General features: G+C 44.1%; 1 protein-coding gene across 4 annotated transcripts in view; it reads left to right on the top strand.

Moving 5' to 3' along the window:
• FRRS1 (ferric chelate reductase 1) overlaps positions 1–21,958 on the top strand; it is an 88,734-nt gene that overhangs the window by 14,525 nt on the left and 52,251 nt on the right. For all 4 annotated transcript variants that reach the window (XM_085885934.1, XM_085885935.1, XM_085885938.1 and 1 more), the window contains one exon: positions 17,095–17,234. In XM_085885934.1, coding sequence (XP_085742060.1) covers positions 17,095–17,234 — 140 coding nt within the window. The remainder of the gene's footprint in view (positions 1–17,094; positions 17,235–21,958) is intronic.

The following is a 21,958-nucleotide window of genomic DNA, read 5'->3' as shown; positions in this document are numbered from 1 at the left end:
AGGTTTTATATTCAATTCACACTCCTCCGCAAGCCTCCACCTTCCAAAACTAACCGATAACAGGCTACAGGAACCTCTGTCCCCAGAGTTCTACCAATGTTTTTTTTCTGGAAGTGTTATTGATGCAGTGCCCCCTATTTCCAGTAAGCTGATACTCGTATTGCCACCTCCAGAAGGATGATTGACTGAGTCAACCCACCTGTTGTTATTTCAGTGGCTCGACAGGGACTCTAACTCAAGACCCGAAGCTCTCAAGCCAGCTCCCTTAACCGTTAAACCAACACTAAGCTTGGTTATACCAATGAAACCCCAAGGATTCCATCAATCAAAGTACAAGGCCCTCAGTAATCCCTACGCTGAGTACCCACCAAGTCTCCGCTCCCCAAGGCATTTGTAAATTGCAGTGGCAGCAGCAACAACCAATGCCACATTAAATAGTTCTTGCTAATTTAATTTTCATTCAACTTTTTCCATCACATTCCATGCTTAAAACGAGTTGATTGTCACTATCCAACCTCTCTGTGTCCGTCTGATGTGGCGACATCATTTCAAGATTGGCTGTAAATGCTTCGTGTGTGTGTGTGTGTGTGTGTGTGTGTGTGTGTGTGTGTGTGTGTGTGTGTGTGTGTGTGTGTGTGTGTGTGTGTGTGTGTGTGTGTATATATATATATATATATATATATATATATATATATATATATATATATATATATATATATATATATATATATATATATATACCGGGCGTCGTGGCGTGCGCCTGTAATCTGGCTACTTGGAGGCTTGGGTTGGAGGATCGCTTGAGGACGGGAGCTCTGCACTGGGCCATGCTATGAGAGGGTGTAGAGCAGCCCGGAATCATGGCGAAACCCAATCCTTATCCCTGTGCCGTACGAGGCGACCAGGGTTGCGTCAGGAAGGGCATCCGGCGTAAAACCTGTGCCAAATCAGTATGCGGATCATAACGGATGATCTGCTGTGGCGACCCCTAACGGGAGCAGCCGAAAGACGAACAACATATATATATATATATATATATATATATATATATATATATATATATATATATATATATATATATATATATATATATATATATATATATATATATATATATATATATAATGTATGTATATACCTGACAGGATTTGAACCAGGGTCCTAAATATCACTGCTGACTGAGTGTTACAGATGGTGATGTCAGTGACCCTAGGTTCTATTCCTAGCCCGCAAGCTCGTCAATCAGTTTTTGGAAACTTGCACAATTTTGCAGGGGAGGAGTGAGTGGGCAAAGACACCTTTTAGTGGCTGGCAATGTAACCCTTTTATATTACCAGGCCATTTTCCTACTTGCAGTAGGTTTATTCCATTGTATGAATTCATGTGCATCAATGGCTTCCTTGTATAAGCTTTGATGGAAAAAAAAAATCATTCACGAGCAGCAAAAGCAAAATAAATACAGGAAACCCTTCAATATTGCGGGAGTTAAGTTCCTGGAAAATGCCGTGATAGTGGAAACCAAGGACCTATAGGAAAGCGGGGGTTCGGTTCCTAGACTTTGAGAAGATATCGAGGAAGATCGACTGCAGCCATAAATAACCATATTACGATTGAAATAAACATGTAAATACATATATAAAGCATGTCGACATTGAAATAAACGTGTATATACAATAGAGTGTAAATTAAACAAAACCACATGACTTTTACCTTTTAAATTTATTACAACACAGCGAGGTGGGTGATGGTATGGTAAACATATTACATACTCGCGCTGGACTCTGCCATAAATAGAAACCACAAGACTCATCTTGGGATGATGCTGTTAGAGGGGGGGAGGGTGGCACGGAGCAGAGAAGGGCCAGTGGGGAAGGTGATTCGGTAACGGAAATGCGGCATTAGCATTTCCACAACCCACAACGGAGAAGGGTAAACGCGATCCTTAAATCACCTTACCTTGAACTATGATCTTCCCTGCTTGGGGACCAAGGTACGAGATGACATGATATCTTCCAGAATAATCACATCTCATCAATATCAAAAACCTGCTCAGTCGTAAATCCCTTCACCTCAAGTTGTTTCATGAGCTGCACGTGAGAATGCGGGTTCGAATCCGGGTGTTGCAAATTAAGTGTTTGGCAATAAGGTTTGAAAATGAACATTTGGAAATTTGGTTTGAAGGATAATGAAGGTTTACGAATCAGGTCAGGTAAGGTATGAGAGCATGTGCCAGAACAGCGCGTTGCTGCGTCCACTTTCCACCGGTACTCCGGGGCCTCCATCTGGCCATCCCCCAGGCAGATGCGAGGCCCATCCCCATCTCCTTGAGATGCCGGTCAACCTGCTGCAACCACGAGGCACATGGTCGGCCCATTGGCCTCCACTCATGAGACTCCCTCGCTGAGAGAATCTGGTGAGCAGGATCAGCGTCAGCAAAACGAGCCACATGTCCATACAGCCGCAACTGACGCTCACGGACGATGCAGGTAACAAATCTCAAACCGCGGTCACACCTTGCCGTTTTAGCCAGCGTATGGCAAGGTATAAAACGCTGGCGTACGCTGAACTATTGATGTTTTTTTCCAGTATTGGACGTATTCATAACGTATTGGTAACGTACACAGAACGTTTCAATCACATATAGATTACTTGTACCAACGAATGCTGAGCGTGTTGTCGGCGTTCACAACCTATGCCCAACAATAGTCTAACTTATGCATAGCGCGCGGCAGCGTATCACCGACGATCACGTGGCGTAGACTATTAAAAGGCTGCGGCTCGACGATTCAAATCATAACCACACTAGACATCGAAGTGTCAAGCCGCTGTCTCACCTTGACGATTTCGCCAGTGTATGCCGACGTATATAAAATTTGTCTAAAATGCTGGCACACGTCGAATACGTCTGGGTAAGTTTTGTATACGTTAAGAGCACGCTGGCATACGTCGTAGTACGGCGACAAATTTTCAGCATGTTGAAAATTTCTCGACGTACTCGGCGTATGACACATGTTCCGCATACGCTGGCCATAAGTTGTAGGCACGTTACGCGATCGTTGACACACGTCGACACACCTTACTTGTAAGTTACTCATAAGTCGAAACACGTTGAGGTAATGGTTAGCGTCGGTGTTCCAGACTCCCTGGTTTTTTTTTTTTGTTTGTTTGTTTTTTCTTCGGTATGACGGTGATGTTGATGCTTCGATTTCTAGTGTGGTTATGATTTAAATCGTTGAGCGGCAGTCTATTAATTATCATATTATAACCGCACTAGAAATCGAAGTGTCAACATCACCGTCATACTGAAGAAAAAACAAACAAACAAAAAAAAAAACATGGAGTCTGGAACACTGACGCTAACCATTACCTCGACGTGTTTCGACTTATGAGTAACGTGTGCCAACGATCGCGTAACGTGCCTACAACTTATGGCCAGCGTTATGTGGAATGTGTGAGTCATACTCTGGCATACGTCGAAAAATTTCAAGCATGGAAAATTTGTCTAACAGCTCGGCGTGCTACGACGTATGCCAGCATGCTCTTAATGTATACAAAACTTACCCATAACATATTCGACGTGTGCCAGCGTTTTAGACAAATTCTTCATATGTCGGCATACGCCTGCTAAATCGTCAAGGTGTGACAGGGCCTTCATCTGAGTCTCTCTCAGCAACCGCTCGTTGGACACAAAGTCCGACCAGCGATAGCCAAGGATTCTCCGAAGAGACCTGGTATCAAAGTCAACCCCACCTGGTATTCAAAAGTTGTATGCAAAAGACCTGGTATCAAAGTCTCCGTCTCAGATCCTGGGTCAGAGTCAAGTCTCGCATCCATAGAGCAAGACTGGAAGCACCAAGGACCTGAAGACTCGGACTTTCGTCGTCCCACACAGGTACCGGCAGCGCCACACCCCATGATCCAATGAATCCATAACTCCCCAGGCCTGACCCAGACGTCTATTGACCTCTGACTCGCAGCTCGCAGAAACATGAATATCACTGCCAAGGTAAATGAATCTCTCCACGACCTCAACATCCTCACCACAAACAGGCACAGACAGGACAGCGGCATCCAAAATGTCATTGAAAGCCTGGATCTTAGTTTTGACCCAAGAAACCCGTAATCCCAGCGGCTCCGTCTCCTTATTCAGCACCTCGAGGGCCCCCAAAAGGATATCTAAAGTCTCCGCAAGGATGACTGCATCATCTGCGAAATCAAGGTTCGAGATCTTGACATTCCCAAACGATGTAACGCAGCTTGATCTCTCCGACATCCTCCCTCGAATCCAGTCCATACAAGTGCTGAAAAGTGTGGGGGCCAGTACACACTGCTGAGGAACTCCAGTAAAACTGGAAATAAGTCAGAGATGGTACCACCACAGCTCACAGCACTCTCAGTACCAGAGTAGAGTTCAGACATTAGATCGATCAGTTTTGTTGGCACCTCACAAAGACCAAGAATCCTCCAGAGGGCATCCCGATTCACTGAATCGAACGCTTTACAGAGATCGACATAGGCTCCAAGCAACCCCTGCCGAAACTCTCGTCTGCGTTCGGTGAGGACCCGAAGAGAAAGGATACGGTCAATCGTTGAACTCTTTGGTGTAAAGCCTGACTGCTCTGGACGCTGGTGCTCAAGCAGATGGTGGCGAACCTGATCAACAATTATCCGAGCAAAGACCTTGCCCGGCACTGAGAGCAGTGTCACCCCTCGGTAGTCATTGCAGTCTTGGCGATCACCCTTCCCTTTCCAGAGAGGGACAACAAGGCCCCTCTTCCAGTCAGTTGGGCTGATGCCTGTGTTCCAGGCAGAGCACAAAACTGCATGCAATGACACGAGTGCAGCATTTCCACCAGCCTTGAGAAGTTCAGCATGGATGCCACAGATCCCTGGAGCTTTGCCCCGTTTCAACCTGTTCACCGCAGCCCGTGTTTCCACAAGTAAAGGTGGACCACAGTTTATTTGAGGGTCAGCAACAGGGATTGTAACACCCTTGACGTCCAACTCAACAGCTGGTGGATCAGCCTGGTACAACCGCTCAAAGTAACCGGCCCAGCGGGCTTTCACTTCAGACTCCTCTGTCAAGAGCCTACCACTCTCTGCTCTACCTGCAGTGCTCTGAGGGATGGGCTTGGATGAACACAATGCGCGAATTCCCCTGTAAGCGGGACGAGAATCACCTGTCCACAGGTGATGCTCTACCCCCTCACAGATTCCTCGCACATCGGCGTCCTTGTCCACCATTAGTGCACGTACAGTTTTACGCCTGAGATCCCTGAACAGCTCAGCTCTGCCATTCAGCCTGGCCCTGCTACTCTGGTCAATGGTATCCAGTGTCCCTTGAGAGACAAAATTCTTCTTTGCCCTGCGGTGAGCTCCAAGACATCCACCGGCAACATCAAGGACAGTAGTCTTGAAGGCGCTCCACAACTCTTCAGGACCCCCCAAAGCACCCAGACCCCCCAAATATCCACTTTACGAATGAGGAAGAGTATAATGGGGCAGCTTCTACATACGATCATTGACCCCTGTGGGGGCCGTGGCCTACTATCTCAAGAAAGACATCAAGTAAGTTCATATACAAGCCATTTATTCCATGCATGGAAAGAAGGCCCCAGCCTGCTACATGGTTGCAAGCTGAAGACTAAGGTTACAGAGATTTTCTGAGCATTTATATATGGTTTTTACCAAGACATCAGAAAGAACTTTGTTAACTCCAGATATGCAGATATCTACTATATAAATGGCAGTCCTTCTGTCTGTTTGTCTATCTCTTTGTTTGTAACCAATAAGCTCCTAGAGCAGTGAACCGATCTTGATAAAACTTTACACACATATAGACCGAACATTCAGCTCCAGGATGTGCTAAGTGGCTTTCCATAAAAATGAAAAAAATATATATTAAAAAAATTAAATTTCCATTTAAAAAAAAGGCTTTCTTATAGTGCGCCGACATATTAATCGTAACAAAAGGCTTCATGGTTAAAAACGCTAGGGTTTTTTTGAAATACAAAATGTTCGTATTCGTTGACTTTTTAAACATACACATTCTCCTCCTGTTATTTGAATTCTCGAACTGCACGCGCACGGCAACGGCTAACTGCTGATCGATCTGCTCATGAAAGAGCCAGGCAAGCGGAGTCAGACAGAGACAGAGACAGAGACAGAGACAGAGACAGAGACAGAGACAGAGACAGAGACAGAGACAGAGACAGAGACAGAGACAGAGACAGAGACAGAGACAGAGACAGAGACAGAGACAGAGACAGAGACGTAGAGTCGTCTTACTGCTGATAGATCTGCTCATAAATGAGCCAGGCAAGCAGAGTCGGCTGCAGAGAGAGAGAGAGAGCGTCGCCGAACTGCAAATAGAGCGTCACACCGACGGGCGAGAGAAGCACAAAACTCACGTTCCAGCTTTCTCAGTCCTGGTTTTGGAAGGACATCAAGGACAGTTGCCACTGCTGCTAAAAACATTGAGTGGCTCAAGGCCACCTTCAACTATGACCTCTCTGAGGATTACGGCAGCATAAAGCCTTCCTTCCATAAATCTCAGGAATAAAAGAAGCCTTCCTAATTTTCTCCATACAACTAATGCCTCGGTCTAACTAGCATGAGGAAAATAGGGCAAATTTCCCAGGTATTACCGGGTACTTCAGCTGGTGTTGTATACAATGGTTTTGGTTTGTTCAAAGATGTGTCATACAATGGTTGGAATTTGTTATCTGATCCAAGGAGAGGGGTGTGTGGGGGTGGGGGTAGGGGTAAGAGAGAGTACAATGGTTGGAATTTGTTTCATTCTGCTGACGACTTGATCACTGGTTAAGATTTCATTTAACATACGTCTTAACACTAGATTATTTGGACTTGGTGTGTGTTTTTTCTTACAAGCTCACTCACCATGTGTACCGAGCTCAATCAGCATGCATATTTTAGCTTTATCAGCATGCACGTCTATTAGCTGGACTCGTAAATCATTTCTAAACTAAGTTAGTTATTAATTTATTAAAGACAAGAACCAAGTAAATTTTGCTTTTTACATGATTATAAGTACAATTTAATAATCCAGCTCCCACACCCCATAATGGCGGACCGTACAGATGCTGTGTTTTCTCCTCAAGCCAAACGATGTAACAACTCGATATTTTTGCCCAACATCATAACCTCTCTCTACCTTTTAGTCCAACTAACTGTCAATTCCTTTTGCATTTGGGCTCATTAAAAACGGTGCATGAAAAAACACTACAAGGCTCGTAATGGGAGATAATTGTTCACACACAGGATGCAAGGAATGACTCATCTCAGCTCAAAAACCACGATTGCTCGAAATGAAATCCCACGATATGTTGACCACGATTGGTAGAAACCTGGAATAGTAGGACCCGTGGTATTGGAGGGTTTATTGTACACATAACACTTGATTGGAATGGCCCTATCCCCTTCACACACACACACACACACACGCCACACAAGTATCCGACACTTTGACACCTAGGTAAGGGATGGGAGGGGAGATGATGAAAAAGAGAAATGAATGATTCTGGTTTAGGTGTCCTCTTGACTGTAAGGCAGAGGGTTGACAATTCCAACCATCAGCGATCTGGTACGTCGAGGAGCACCGCCGACATCCGTCTGATCTCACACTTGCCAAGTTGCTTCAGGAGAGAAACAAGAAAAATGGTGGCACATTGTCTCTTTGAGCCAAAACCTCTCAATTCCTCCCCCATTCATCACTTCCATTGCAGCTGGCCAGAAAGGCAGGGCACCCATTGTGGTTCATAATAACAATGTATTTTTCATCAGGGATTTGCCACAGCAACTATTTCCATTGCAAAACAATCAATGTATCGCATTTTTCCGATTAAAAAAAATAATAATAATAAATGACCACTATCCCTTCTCAGCCATGACGGCAGAGCCTCTAACATTGGGAATATTTGGTCCATCCTTCCATCGGGACCATACTCCATGCAGAGCGTTGGTGCTGACTAAGCAGTATCCTTGGCTATTGGACACAATCCCGGACGGTTACCACTCCGACGCAGGATTCCAGCGAGCTGGCACTCATTTTGCCGACCTTGGAAGGATGACAAGCAGAGTCAACCCCACCTGGTATCAAATCGACAGCCAAGTGGGATTTGAACTCAGGATCCTTGGATCCCAAGCCCACCACCCTAACTATTAAGCCAACAGCAGGCGTGTATCTGGTCCATCTGAACACAACATCAAGCAGCTTTCGCGAAGGGTGTATTTCAATGGTGGTGTAACTCAAATATTAAATAACTCGATAAAGGTGCTTGTCTTTCCCACAACTGATGCAGCATTTAACATGTGGGACACTTAAACAGCACTTTACACCATTATACACCTCCTAAGCTATCGGCATCTCTCCCTTCTTCCCACAACCATAACACATATACAGTATACTGTTATATACTCCTAATTGGAGAATACTTGGGAGTGTGTGGCAGACTATATATTTCAAAAGAATAGTAAGCCTCATTTTTAATATTCAGCATTGTCACATCGCTGTTATAACCTTTTTGAATTATGAAGGGGGTGGGGTTGCCCCCCCCCCTGGCACCTTAAGTGCCTATTAAAGTAAGACCACGAGATTCTTCACCTTCAGGATATCAATTTTCTTTCTTGGGATTATGTATCCACCATGTTTGCCTTCAAATCGTCATACGTTCTCGTATCTATTGTAGGTACATTTTACTAGCATTCAAACTTCAAACTTCAAAATGATGGTGGAGTGATTGCATGAAGAAGGAAAGTGGGGGCGGGGGGGGGAGTTGAGGTGGTGTGAGGAGAGACTCACTTTTCCCTTATTTATTCCAAATTAAGTACAAATACAAAAAAAAAACAATAGATATTCAAAGGTTACATAGCAACATGAAATAAACGACGGAATTGCAATAAAATCTCAAGAGAACCACAAATGCATTAACAGATGGTGGTGTTAAGGCATCACTTTCCTTTTAATTTGTTTTAAATTATCATCCAATGCATCGAAACAATATCCACATTTCAATTGTGCTACAAGTAGTTTTAAAGGCCAGCAATGCATCAATTTGTGAGTTTGTTGCTGTCATTTTTATTTTTATGGAGAGGGGGGGTTGCTCGCAGTGTGACCACTCCTTGGCTTTTTTTCACAAGATATTGGCTATTCGTTGTTCACCTTGGCGTCTTGGTTTTCTATAGGTTTTCTATTATCATCGCTTTTCCGAAACCTTGTGAATTCTTGGCTTTTTTTCATTGGCTCACCTTGGCATTTATGAAAATGAGGAGTGGTCACACTGGTTGCTCGACTTGCAACATATTTTACTTTGCCACATTAAAATTCCCTGAATAAATCCTCCTTATTAGTGGAGGGTGAGTTGTATATAAATTTTTAATGACATGGAAAAGCAGGCTTTTGAAAGATTGTTTGTAAAAAGTGAAAGCTACTGCAACCGCTTGCATTCACAGTTGGCATGAAACAGAGTTTCAGAAGATACAAAGAAGGAACACTGCTCTGAGTTATTCCTGTCATGGTTGTTCATATCACATTAACAATCTCCTGGCAGGGAAGATGACGGGTTTAGTGAGGGGCTTCTCTAGCTTCCTCAAACAATCACTACTTGGAGAACCCGTTGGACATTGTCATCAGCTTGATGAAAAAGACATGCATCCATAATGAGTTTATTTTTAGTGTGTCAAGCTTGAGAAAATAAATAAGCCTTCGTTATATTTTGATAAACAGGCGATAAAAGACAGTCATCACATTAAATGTCCATCGGGCTTTCACAGCAAAGTCTCCCCTCCCATTAAGAAACTGGAAACCAAAACTTGGAAAATGCATGTCCATTGTGTTTCGAAGGTCTTGGTATTATTACAATGCTTTGTTATAAAAAAAAAAAAATGGAGGCAATGACGCTGGGCTCACCTGGTAGAACTACTGGTCGGCGTGGATGACCCACAAAATATGTAAATTAGCCGATGGTTTGAACAATTGTGCGAAAGCATCATGCAGAGATGATTCGTACCAAGTTGCATCTAAATGGAGTGAATACTTTTTGAGAATCGACGTGTGGTGCTAAGACGGTGACAAGAGATGGAGGAAGCAGACCAAAAAAAAGAAATGTTGGTGATGTTGCTTTGTTCTACTCCGGGAGGTCTTCCTTTCATTGTGAGGTTGCTTTGTGGTCACCTTTGGGATTGTGCTGTTCCTGCAAGACCTTCGCTCCTGTCGGATCATTTATCACGCTGGTGATTGCCTTTGTAAATTAGTTTCACCTGCCTCTATTGCTCATGACACTGTCAGATCTATCATAAACTGCTTTGTTGAAAGATGGTTGTCATTACCTTTACTGCTCACTACACTCTCAAGTTGACCATCACATGCTTGAATCAACTTTTTCATATCAACTTTTGTGTTCTGCCTGGAACACAGGCATCATCCCAACTGACTGGAAGAGGGGCCTTGTTGTCCCTCTCTGGAAAGGGAAGGGTGATCGCCAAGACTGCAACAACTACCGAGGGGTGACGCTGCTCTCAGTGCCGGGAAAGGTCTTTGCTCGGATAATTCTTGATAGGGTTCGCCACCATCTGCTTGAGCACCAGCGTCCAGAGCAGTCAGGCTTTACACCAAAGAGGTCAACGATTGACCGTATCCTTGCTCTTCGTGTCCTCACCGAACGCAGACGAGAGTTTCGGCAGGGGCTGCTTGCAGCCTATGTTGATCTCTGTAAAGCGTTCGATTCAGTGAATCGGGATGTCCTCTGGAGGATTCTTGGTCTTCGTGGGGTGCCACCAAAACTGATCGATCTGATGTCTGAACTCTACTCTGGTACTGAGAGTGCTGTGAAGTGTGGTGGTACCATCTCTGACTTATTTCCAGTTGTTACTGGAGTTCGTCAGGGATGTGTACTTGCCCCCACACTTTTCAACACTTGTATGGACTGGATTTTAGGGAGGATGTTGGAGAGATCAAGCTGCGGTGCATAGTTTGGGAATGTCAAGATCTCGGACCTTGATTTTGCAGACGATACAGTCATCTTTGTGGAAACTTTAGACATCCTTTTGGGGGCCCTCGAGGTGCTGAATGAAGAGTCGGAGCCGCTGGGTTTACGGGTTTCTTGGGTCAAAACTAAGATCCAGGCTTTCGGTGACATCTTGGATGCTGCTGTCCTGTCTGTGTCTGTTTGTGGTGAGGATGTTGAGGTTGTGGAGAGATTCACTTACCTTGGCAGTGATATTCATGTCTCTGCTGGCTGCGAGTCAGAGGTCAATAGACGTCTGGGTCGGGCCTGGGGAGTCATGGATTCACTGGATCATGGGGTGTGGCGCTGCCGGTACCTGTGCGGGAGGACGAAAGTCCGAGTCTTCAGGTCCTTGGTACTTCCAGTCTTGCTCTATGGGTGCGAGACTTGGACTCTGACCAAGGATCTGAGACGGAGACTTAATTCCTTTGGTACCAGGTCTCTCCGGAGAATCCTTGGCTATCACTGGTCGGATTTTGTGTCCAACGAGCGGTTGCTGAGAGAGACTCGGATGAGATTTGTTACCTGCATAGTCCGTGAGCGTCAGTTGCGGCTGTATGGACATGTGGCTCGTTTTCCTGATGCTGATCCTGCTCACCAGATTCTCTCAGCGAGGGAGTCTCATGAGTGGAGGAGGCCAGTGGGCTGACCACGTGCCTCATGGTTGCAGCAGGTTGACCACCATCTCAAGGAGATGGGGATGGGCCTGGCATCTGCCTGGGGGATGGCCAGACGGAGGCCCCTGGAGTACCGACGGAAAGTGGACGCAGTGACGTGCTGTTCTGGCACATGCTCCCATACCTACCTGACCTTCATACACCCACATACTGTACTGCTGTCCTGGTTTTAGAAATCAAAAATTGTTTTTGTGTATGCTCCCAGTTAAGGACAGGTTTAAAATAATCTGAGCAATTTGTGTGAAGTGTATAAATTGTAAATAAGCAGTTGATATTTCACTAACGAGCACTTTGACGAGTTTTCTCTCATTAGTATTCGGTTGAATGGACTGTTTTCTGCAAAGTTTCTGGGGGTGTGGTTGCTACCCCTTTTGGACGTGTTCGTCTGAGTGCACCCTGTGGGTAGTTGTGCCCCCCCCCCATAAACATGTATCTATATATGAGTGGGCCAAGAGGTGGATTATTTTTGGATGTCAGCATTGAGCTTTTCCTTCTTCCCTTGAAATTTATTTATCCTCTGCTTCCCTTTTGTCTTCCTCGATACATCCAATCTCAACTCCCTCCCCTCAATTATGCTGGCCTCCCGTGATTGTGGATGCACTGCCCAATGGCGACTCTCCACGCTGACATTGGTTGGACTTCCATGGTGTGTCAAACCGGAGAGTTAGATGAGTGCAAAAGGAAAGGGTCAGGTGGACGAGAGGCTGACTGAGTGCCAAGTCAATTGGACAAACAACAAAGTAGCATTTCATCCACACGGTTTAGCTTTACTCGTAATGTAGTGCCACTGACATCAGATTGGACACCTAATTGTTTGAATCTCAGCCCAGCTATAAACTGTCATCCTGGTGTTTTACAGGCAGGGTCATGCATTGTTTGTGAGCTCCCTTGGATGGATGTTAAACTGGGCGTCATCTGCCAACATTATTTGATGGACATTAAAAATCCCACGCCGTCCTTCACAAAGAGTAGGCAAGGTATTGCCGGCACCCTGAACAAATTCCAAATACCTGCTCTAACATACAGGGAGCACTGTTACCAGCACAGCAGCATCCCCAGCAAATGATGGTGTGTGTGTGTCCATCCATAACTCCAAAACAATGAAACCTAACAGCCCAAAACTTTGCAGGCATACTAATGGGGACTCCAAAGGAGTGCATGAATGAAAACTGTGTGTTTAGGTACATTTAAACACCCTTTTTAAGACTATTAACTGCTCACCTTCATGAAAGGCTTATCCTTAGTCGGTCCAACTTCATCTCATTTGGGTTTTAGCCGCCATTTTGATTCGGCCTACTAAAAATACCTTGCCTTGGAAACACGATCTACTCTCACGGACTGATTAAAGTATATAATGAAAATATTATTTCAGATTTGAGGATCTGATCTGGTGGATTAAGTAAGTGTTGAAAACTGAAAATGTTCAGAAATTACCATTTATTAAAACAAAGTGTATAAGCATATTTATTTAAGTAAGGCTATGGTCCTACCTTCTCCATATTAACACAAGAACATGTGAAATTTCCAAAGTATTAAACTTAACTTTCCCTACTGTTATGATGATTACATTGTGTGGATAAAAGATTAAGGATTGTGCTGAAAGTGTAGCTTCATTGATGCAACAAAAGTAATTTCAAAGCAGGTGTGAGCAGTGGGTCGCCACAGCTCTGTTCTAAGTGGGGAAATCCCCAAAATTTGGAAGGCAAAATATTTCAGAGAATTAGAATGAGTAAAGTGAACTACGAGTTTAAGAGAGGGAATTAAAAAAAAAATGTTTTCATTGGCGACAAAGCAAGGTATCCCCACTCAACAGCAGGATGGCCAAGAGGTGTGCACACTCACTCTAATCTGTGAAGCTTGGGTTCAAATCTCAACCCAACTATAAACTGTCATCCCTCTGTTTCACAGGCATGGTGATTAATCAATGTGTGTGCCATCTCTCATCCATCCATCCATTGGGACCATACTCTGTACACAACATCAGTGCTGCCAAGGTGGTCTTCTTGGCTATTGGGCACAATCCTGGATGGGTCACCACTCCAACGCAGGATACTCATGGCTCGATCATCCCAGCTAGCTGGTACTCATTTTGCCACCCTCACAAGGAGGGCAGGCTGAGTCAACCCCACCTGGTATTAATTCAACAGAAGAGCAGGATTTGAACTCAAGATCCTTGGATCCTAAGCCCACCACCCTAACCATTAAGCAAACACCAGATGTTTAACTGGGTGTTTTAGTTGGTGGACAATAAAGATCCATTTCCAGCATCCTGGGCAAATTCCAAATTGCTACTCTAACTTACAGGAGCACTGCATAAGCAGCACTGCCACACCCTCAGTCAATGATGCTACTTGCAGCCTTGGACTACACAGTTAATAGACTACGACCAAACCCCGATGCATCGTATTTTGTTGTAATAGTATTTTAATTCACTCTTTATTTGAAAATTTTCCATTCAATTTTTATTTTCTGTCATGAATGCATTCCCCATTTAATATACGAGCAGAGTACCCACGAGCAGGTGGGTGATCTTGTCCCAAGCACGCAACATTTTCTTCTGACTCGTACCTTTCATTTGGGCTGTGTATAGGCAAAATAAATAACCCGGGTTACGTGCACGAAGCAAAAACATACCTACTGCATGTAATTCAAAACGCCTCACTGCACTGGAAAACGTGTGGACAGGAATACTGTACTGTACTGTAAATGGTGAAGACTTGTAATACCCTCTCACACCTGGAGGCGGCGCTACATGATACACATTTACATCGAGAATTTGTGTCCCTCCCCAAGACCAGTGCACCCCTATGCACTAATTGGGGCCATGCTGACCTCTGTTGGAAGTCTGGGTGTAATTGGGTCAGAACTACAGGAGGAGTCACGTGACAAACGCGCGCGCGCGCACACACACACACACACACACACACACACACACACACACACACACACACACACACACACACACACACACACACACACACACCAATCTGTGAATTGTAGTGAGGAAACTGAACACTGTGTGGGGTATCATGTTCTATGAACTCTCTAGTTTGTTTCATTTTTCTTTCTTTTTTTTAATTCTTTATTATTTTTTTTTGCAGGAGAGTGCATTAAACCTTTTTTTATTACTATAATATTTTTAATCCAAAAGTGCATGAACATCTGTGATGTACACCCATCACATGCCTCTGACACTGATGCTTTTATATGCTTTTAATCTCTTAAAGGCCCGGTCACACCTTGACGTTTTAGCCAGCGATGGCAACGTATTAAAATGTATCTAAAACGCTGGCTTACGTTGAACTTTTGATGTTTTTTTATAAAGATTCGGACGTATTCAGAGCGACTTGGTCTTATGTATAACGCATTGGTAAGGGACACAGAACGTTTCGTTGTGTTATAGATAACTTATACCAACGAATGCTGAACCTGTTGTCGGCCTTCACAACCGATGCCCAACGATAGTCTAACTTAGGCATAGCGCGTTGCACGCATCGCCAACGATGTCGTGACGTAGCCTATTAAAAGGCTGACGCACAACGATTCGAATCATAACTGCCGTAGAAATGGAAGTGTCAACATCGCGGTCACACCTTGGCGATCTTGCCAGCGTATGCCAACCTAAGAAAAATGTGTCTAAAACGTTGGGGGCACGTCAAATACGGTATGAGTAAGTTTGGTGTACGTGAGTAGAACGCTAAAGTACGCTATCATACGTCGTAGTAAGTAGAGTACGTCAAGAAATTTTAAACATGTTCAAAATTTTTGGACGTACTCGGCGTATGACACACGTTCTGCATGCGATGGGGATAAGTTTTACACAAGATATGTGGACGCTTACACACGTCCACAAAGGCTACTTATAAACTACTCATAAGTCGAAACACGTCGCGGTAATGTCGTTTTTACGCGAAACTTATTTCTAACTTATGTTTGACGTGCTTTGAACCAATTCTTTACGTAGTCCCAACACACATCGACGTATGTAGACGTATTCCAATGACGTCTTCCGGTCGACAAAAAAAAATAAATGAACGTGTTTCTAGGTTACAACTGCCATATAAAGACGTGTTCCCAGCGGTTTTGGGAATTGGTATATAAAAATGGTGTTCATAAAAGGGGAACCCAACAGTGTTTTCGAGTCCTATTTGAGTCCATGTCAGCAGTATCAGTATCACTATCAGTATTAGTATTAGTATTAGTCGTAGTTTGTTCATGTTGGCAGTAGTAGGTGAGTGTGAGGGGCAGGGTGTGGGTTATGATGGATCATCCTTGCGTTTAACGATTTAAATGATAAAGTCAACGATTTAAATGGCTGCATCTCCACTATTGAAAGTAGACGCTTGCGCTCAACAATTGGATTTTTTTTACACTCAACGACTTTTAAACGGTACCACTCAACTATTTTCATTGTTTACAATGAACGATTTAAATTGCTGTCACTCGCCTTTGTTTTTTGACGCTGGGGTTTGGAAATTTGAAGCGTTTCTTCTGAACGTGTTAAAACGCTCAAACTCGACTATTTTAAATAGACACTGCTGATGGACAATTGGAATCATAGCCAAGCTAGACATCGAAGTGTGAACATCCTCGTCATGCCGAAGAAAAGTTTGAAGAATGCTGCAAATAAGTGTCCTGGCCGTGGCCGTGGACGCTGACGCAAGGACGATCCATTATACCGACGTCTTTCAGCCTATGAGTAACTTAAAAGTAACGTCTGTCGATGTGTGGCAACGATCGCGTAACGTGCCAACAACACGTTAATCATAGGTTAGAAATAAGTTTCGGGTACGCTAAACATTACCTCGGCATGTCTCAACTTATGATTAACTTACAAGTAGCATGTGTTGACGTCTGTCAACGATCGCAGACCGTGCATACAACTTGTGGCCAGCGTAGCGGAACGTGTGAGTCATATGCCGGCATACGTCGTGAAATTTCAAGCATGAAAAAATTTGAGGACAACCAAAAAGTACAACGTTTAAAGACAACGTACAACGACGTATGGCAGTGTTTTTCAGCGTGCTCTCAATGTTAGCAAAACTTACCCATAACGTATTCAACGTGTGGCAGCGTTTTAGAAAAAAAATTCAAAAATCGGCATACGTTGGCTAAAACGTCAAGGTGTGACCGGGCCTTTAGCTTAATGGAACCTAATTTTAGAGGTCTTTGAATTCAATATTGTTAAATTTTGATATTAGGTGGTAGTTGGCTTGGAGTTGGTTTAAATTTGACTGCTTGAAATATAGAACGCCCTTGTTTTGGCAAAGGACAATACATATATCTCAATAATACATGTTGGCTCCCAGACAAATGTCTGCATTCATGTAATTTGTGGACAAATTTGTTTTGACCTTTTTTTTTTTTTTAATTATTTGTATTTTTTTTTCCAGTGCATCTTCTGGGGATTAACATCAACTTCAAAGGGTTTCTTCTTCGAGCTTTTGAGGAAGGTTCTGACCTTGACAAATCCGTTGGTTCGTTCAGCTTGCTCGATTCTGCAGCACAACTTCTTCAATGTCATCAACCAAATGTGAGAACTTGCGTACGAGTGTATATTTAATGGATGTTAGAAACTATCAGGACATCTGCACCATCCTTGATAGAAGAGAATGCAGATAGTGCAATTGTGTATGCAGAAGAGTTCCTTGGTTGGTATAACTTGGAAAAAGAGAAATGATTCGGAACTGTTGATTTGATTTGATTTTTAGCTCTCGCCTGTTCGAAGAACAGAGAGCTATAGCGATACCCCCGGCGTGAGCATCAGCGGAAGCGTGAAAATGTTAAAGTTTTTGGTGCAAGTTATTTCCTTTCTAATGTTTTTATCTACCACACTATTTTTACTGATTACAATATACAAATACATATATTGCTTTAAAATTATTTGGATCAGACTTCACTGCAATGCTTTATAAAAAACATTATTAGACTAGTCTTTTAAAAACGATAAATGTATAAACAGGCGAGCATTGGGTGGCTTTGACACCACTCTGGTTATTTTTATTATTATTATGATTATTATTATTATTATTAATTATTTATTTTGTCAAGTCCCTCCTTTCTCTGCTTTTATTTTTATTAAAAATAAAAGGAAGAAAATAGAGTGAGGGAATAAAACTGTGTGCGTGTGTCCATGTTCATGTTTCATGATAGACTTGAGGAAGTTCATGGATCACAAATGAAACATTTCCTGTGGCTCGGTCTGCTCTTTCCTATTTGGTTCGCTCTTCAAATGATAATAAATGCGTTGTTTATTGACTTGGAAACAAGATTAATGGTTAAATGGATTAATACATGTTTACAAATGTTCAAACTGACGACCATCACGTTCCAAACACAGCCGATAACGCGGACCAATGGATTCAACAGTGTTACGAATCATTTCATTTGGAACTGCAAGACATTGTCTTTCAATTTCCTCTTTCAGCTCATCGACTGTTGCTGGTTTTGAGCCGTAAACCTCATCTTTGAGATATCCCCATAAAAAGAAGTCCATTGGAGTGAGGTCTGGGGAACGTGCAGGGAATTCAACACTTCCTCTTCGCCAAATCCATCTGTTCGGAAAAGTTGCTTCGAGATAGGCCCTTACATCACAGTGGTAGTGGGGAGGTGCTCCATCTTGCTGAAAGAATCTCTTCAACACGTGGACCAACGGATTCCTGCAGCAAGTTTAAGTAAACATCCCCAGTGACAGTTTGGTCAAAAAAGAATGGCCCTAGGATGCCCAATGCTGATATCTCACACCACACAGTAACCACTGGTAAGTTTAAATGGTGTTCCAGAGTAACAGGCGGATTTTCAGGAGCCCAGTAGGTGCAATTGTGTCGGTTAATTGAGCCATTTAACTTGAAGCTGGCCTCATCGTTCCAAACAATTTTGGATGGAAATGCTGCATCTTCTTCGCACTTGCCCAGGTACCACTCACAAAATTCAGCTCTCCGGTCAGGATTGTCTTTATTTAGAGCGGGGATTAATTTTGGAATGTAAATTTTCCAATTAATTCGCTTCAAAATGCGATGGGCGCTTTATTTTGGGATTCCTGTCTCATGAGCCATTTGGCGTACAGATTTCCGTGGGGATCAGTGAAGGGTTTCCAACAATTGATTTTCCTTTGCGGGGGTGGTTGATGACCGTGGTCTTCTTGAACGCTCCTTATGGACGTCATGCACAGTTCCATCTGTTTCAAACTTATCTCGGATGTGAGCAATAGTGCGTCGCGTTGGTGGATCTTTGTGAAAATGTCTTAATTGTCTTTGCACTTCCATGATGTTTTCGTGCTTGCAGTAGCACTTTATGATAAATTTTCTTTCTTCAACCCCAAGTCGTACTTCTGCCCTTATTAGGGTCAATTTGATCTGAAAATAAATGAAAAATTCAATGAGTTATGAGGAGCCAAAATGGGAGTAGATTTTTTTGGGACACCCTGTATGTATGTTATGTATGATATGTATGTGTATATGTATGTTTATATATATATATATATATATATATATATATATATATATATATTGTTGGGGGTCGGGTGAGAAAACCACTAGGTAGGGGAAGCTATCCGGTTCCCACCAGACTCCCCTGAATTGTAGGCCGTCGCACACGGAAAATTCCGTGACGCGTCGGGTCGCTTAACCGACCGTGGACACCAATAACTCAACCACGTGACCTAGGGTCCTCCCGTCTATGGGTTAATCAGGTTACCTAATTAATCGTGTGATTTAATTACCGGGGAACACGCCCTCGGTACACCTTGTCCGAACCGGATCACTCTACCGTATCGGATCACTTTTCCGGACCGGATGCAGCCGAGCGACACTGCCAAGGACGTACCGGCTAAAAGGAACGGATCATTGGGAATAAAGTCCCGGCTAAACTTGGATTCGGACCATGCTGGATCAATGGAATGAAAATGATGAAAAATGAGCAGGGAACATTCCTAATAATATTAATTTATTTACAAGCAGGTGAGGAAAGATATGTGACACAGTGAAGATTTATTGGGGTGTGTTGTGCAGAGATTGGAAGAAGTGTGTGGTGTGACAATAAACAGACAACTTACAAAAGGGGACAAAGAGCAGACTTAACGCGAAAATAATAATAATAACAAATAACGATAACAATATTCTGCAGTTTTGCTTAAGCAGACAGGTGCCAGCTCTCACACTCACACAAACACACACCGATGAAGAGGGAGTTTTGCAACCAGGGGGGGATGGGGGGGGAGTTGAGGCTATGATCTTGGTACCTGTGCACCCGATAGCACGACGTGCCACCAATACGTTTCGGGGGGGGATGCTCCGGGGTGCGGTACCCGACAGTGGGCACGTTGTCTCTGGCGCAAGCCGCACGTGTGAAGACTGTTCATGAAGGAGGAGTTTGAGTGGAGAAGGGGTGGAGTCCAGAGGGCGAGGGTGGAGTAGTAGGCAGGATAAGGTAGGCGGGCGGAGTCGAGGAGCAGGAGGCGGGTCGTGGCGGTGTCGGCGAGGCATGGGTGGAGATGAGGCGGAGTCGTGGAGCAGGAAACACAGACCGACCGGGAAAGAGGGACTGCCCCGACCTTTATGGGGCCCACAGCTTGGGGGGGGGGAGACGGAGACCCCATGCCGAATCCAAACGTCATCACCGGAATCGGGCGCTCCGATTGGCCCCGACCTCTCACGTGGCCCACCAGCTTGGGCCGGAAACCGCCTCACTTCCTTTCCAGCAAGGCCATCTCAAACAGCGGCAATATTGTGCTCCGAACCCACAAGATGACATGAATCGCCCATACCGAAATTGGCACGTGAATCATCCCACAAAAACTCCCGGTTGAGGGTCCCGCATGCTCGCTTGGGCGTTCGACCAGCTTCGATCAACGCGCTCATTCCATGTGCGCCAACGTGGCCTGCACTGTACATGCCCTGGCTCGATCGCAGCCTCGCTGGCTGCAGAGACGAGAAGACGTTCATCATCCGTGGGGAATCCACCGCTGCCAGCAAGGACCGAAGGTACATCGCCATGGATAAATCCATGCACGTTTCACGAGATGCGTACGTATCTGCTTTCGAGCACATTCCATACAGTGCGCACGGTTCCGCCATAACTCGCGTGGCCAGCGCTCACGTTCACACGACTCCGCTAGCGTGTGCGCGGGGCGAACACCAATATTTGTCTGGTATTGAGGTTAAAAAAAAACAAGTCGCTTCTACCCACACTCTCGTATCCTGCCCAACATGGCGTGGAGTCGGCTTTATTGGCCTCTGTACGTGTTTCGTGTAGCATGGGCGTCGTGCTGGCCGTGTTTCCCGTGCCGTGAAAAACACCATTCGTGCAGCCTCTTAAGTATTTACTTACATGCCTTCCTAATGCAATCAGCAATTCTTCCCAGACCATCGGAGGCTCGAGTCAATAGTCCAGCACCAACTAGCACACCACATCACTCGGCGCTGCAGTTTCCCCACCGCGGCGCCGCATACGCTGGCCTCCACGAGGCTCCACCTTACAGCGAAAGCGCACGTGACTGATTTACCTCAGGAATAATCAGAAAAGAAGAAGAGTGGGGATGAAATGAAGGAAAAAAAAATGATTGAAACAACCCAAGCTATTAGATCATCGCAATGCACTCCCTTGTCCTGCTAAACAAAAGGAAGGGGACTATCTACACGTATAATAATGGAATAACTGTCTTGGGACACCTATCTGTTGTATGCATGCGGTTCCGAGAACCGCAACAATATGTATATGTATATGTATGTATGTATATATATATATATATATATATATATATATATATATATATATATATATATATATATAACAGTATATGTATCTAATTTCACATGCATACATACATACAGACATACATACATATACTATTATATTATATTGTGGTATAAGATGAGGTGGATGAGATTTTACATTTTTAAAAAGAAGAAAAAGTAACTCGATATACTCTGCTAATTTAAGTTGTAAGCAAGAGCAGACCCGGTATCAGGTAATGTTTCGCCCACTTCCCAGCGAGCTTCCTCAGGCCAACAGACCCCATGTCTCGGCACATGTCCACTTTTATTCCTGAGGCGTCCATTCCTTTCCAGTCACGTGCCGGTGCACTAGGTCAATTGAGGAATGTTTTTTTTATTTTGCCACACCTTGAAAAATAAACATCAAATCACATCATCGATGGTCTGCTCTGATTTTATTACTTGCTCATCTCGTATTGTATGTGTGATGGTGAGTGCGTGGGTGTTCTTGTTGTTTTTGTGTTTCTGGGGCACGAACATGGCT

This window comes from Eptatretus burgeri, chromosome 6, assembly GCF_056783735.1.
Source record: "Eptatretus burgeri isolate ZD-2024b chromosome 6, Ebu_testis_v1, whole genome shotgun sequence".
In the NCBI taxonomy this organism is placed as follows: Eukaryota; Metazoa; Chordata; class Myxini; order Myxiniformes; family Myxinidae; genus Eptatretus; species Eptatretus burgeri.
The sequence above is the reverse complement of the archived record's forward strand: the minus strand, read 5'-3'. Positions and strand labels throughout refer to the sequence as shown.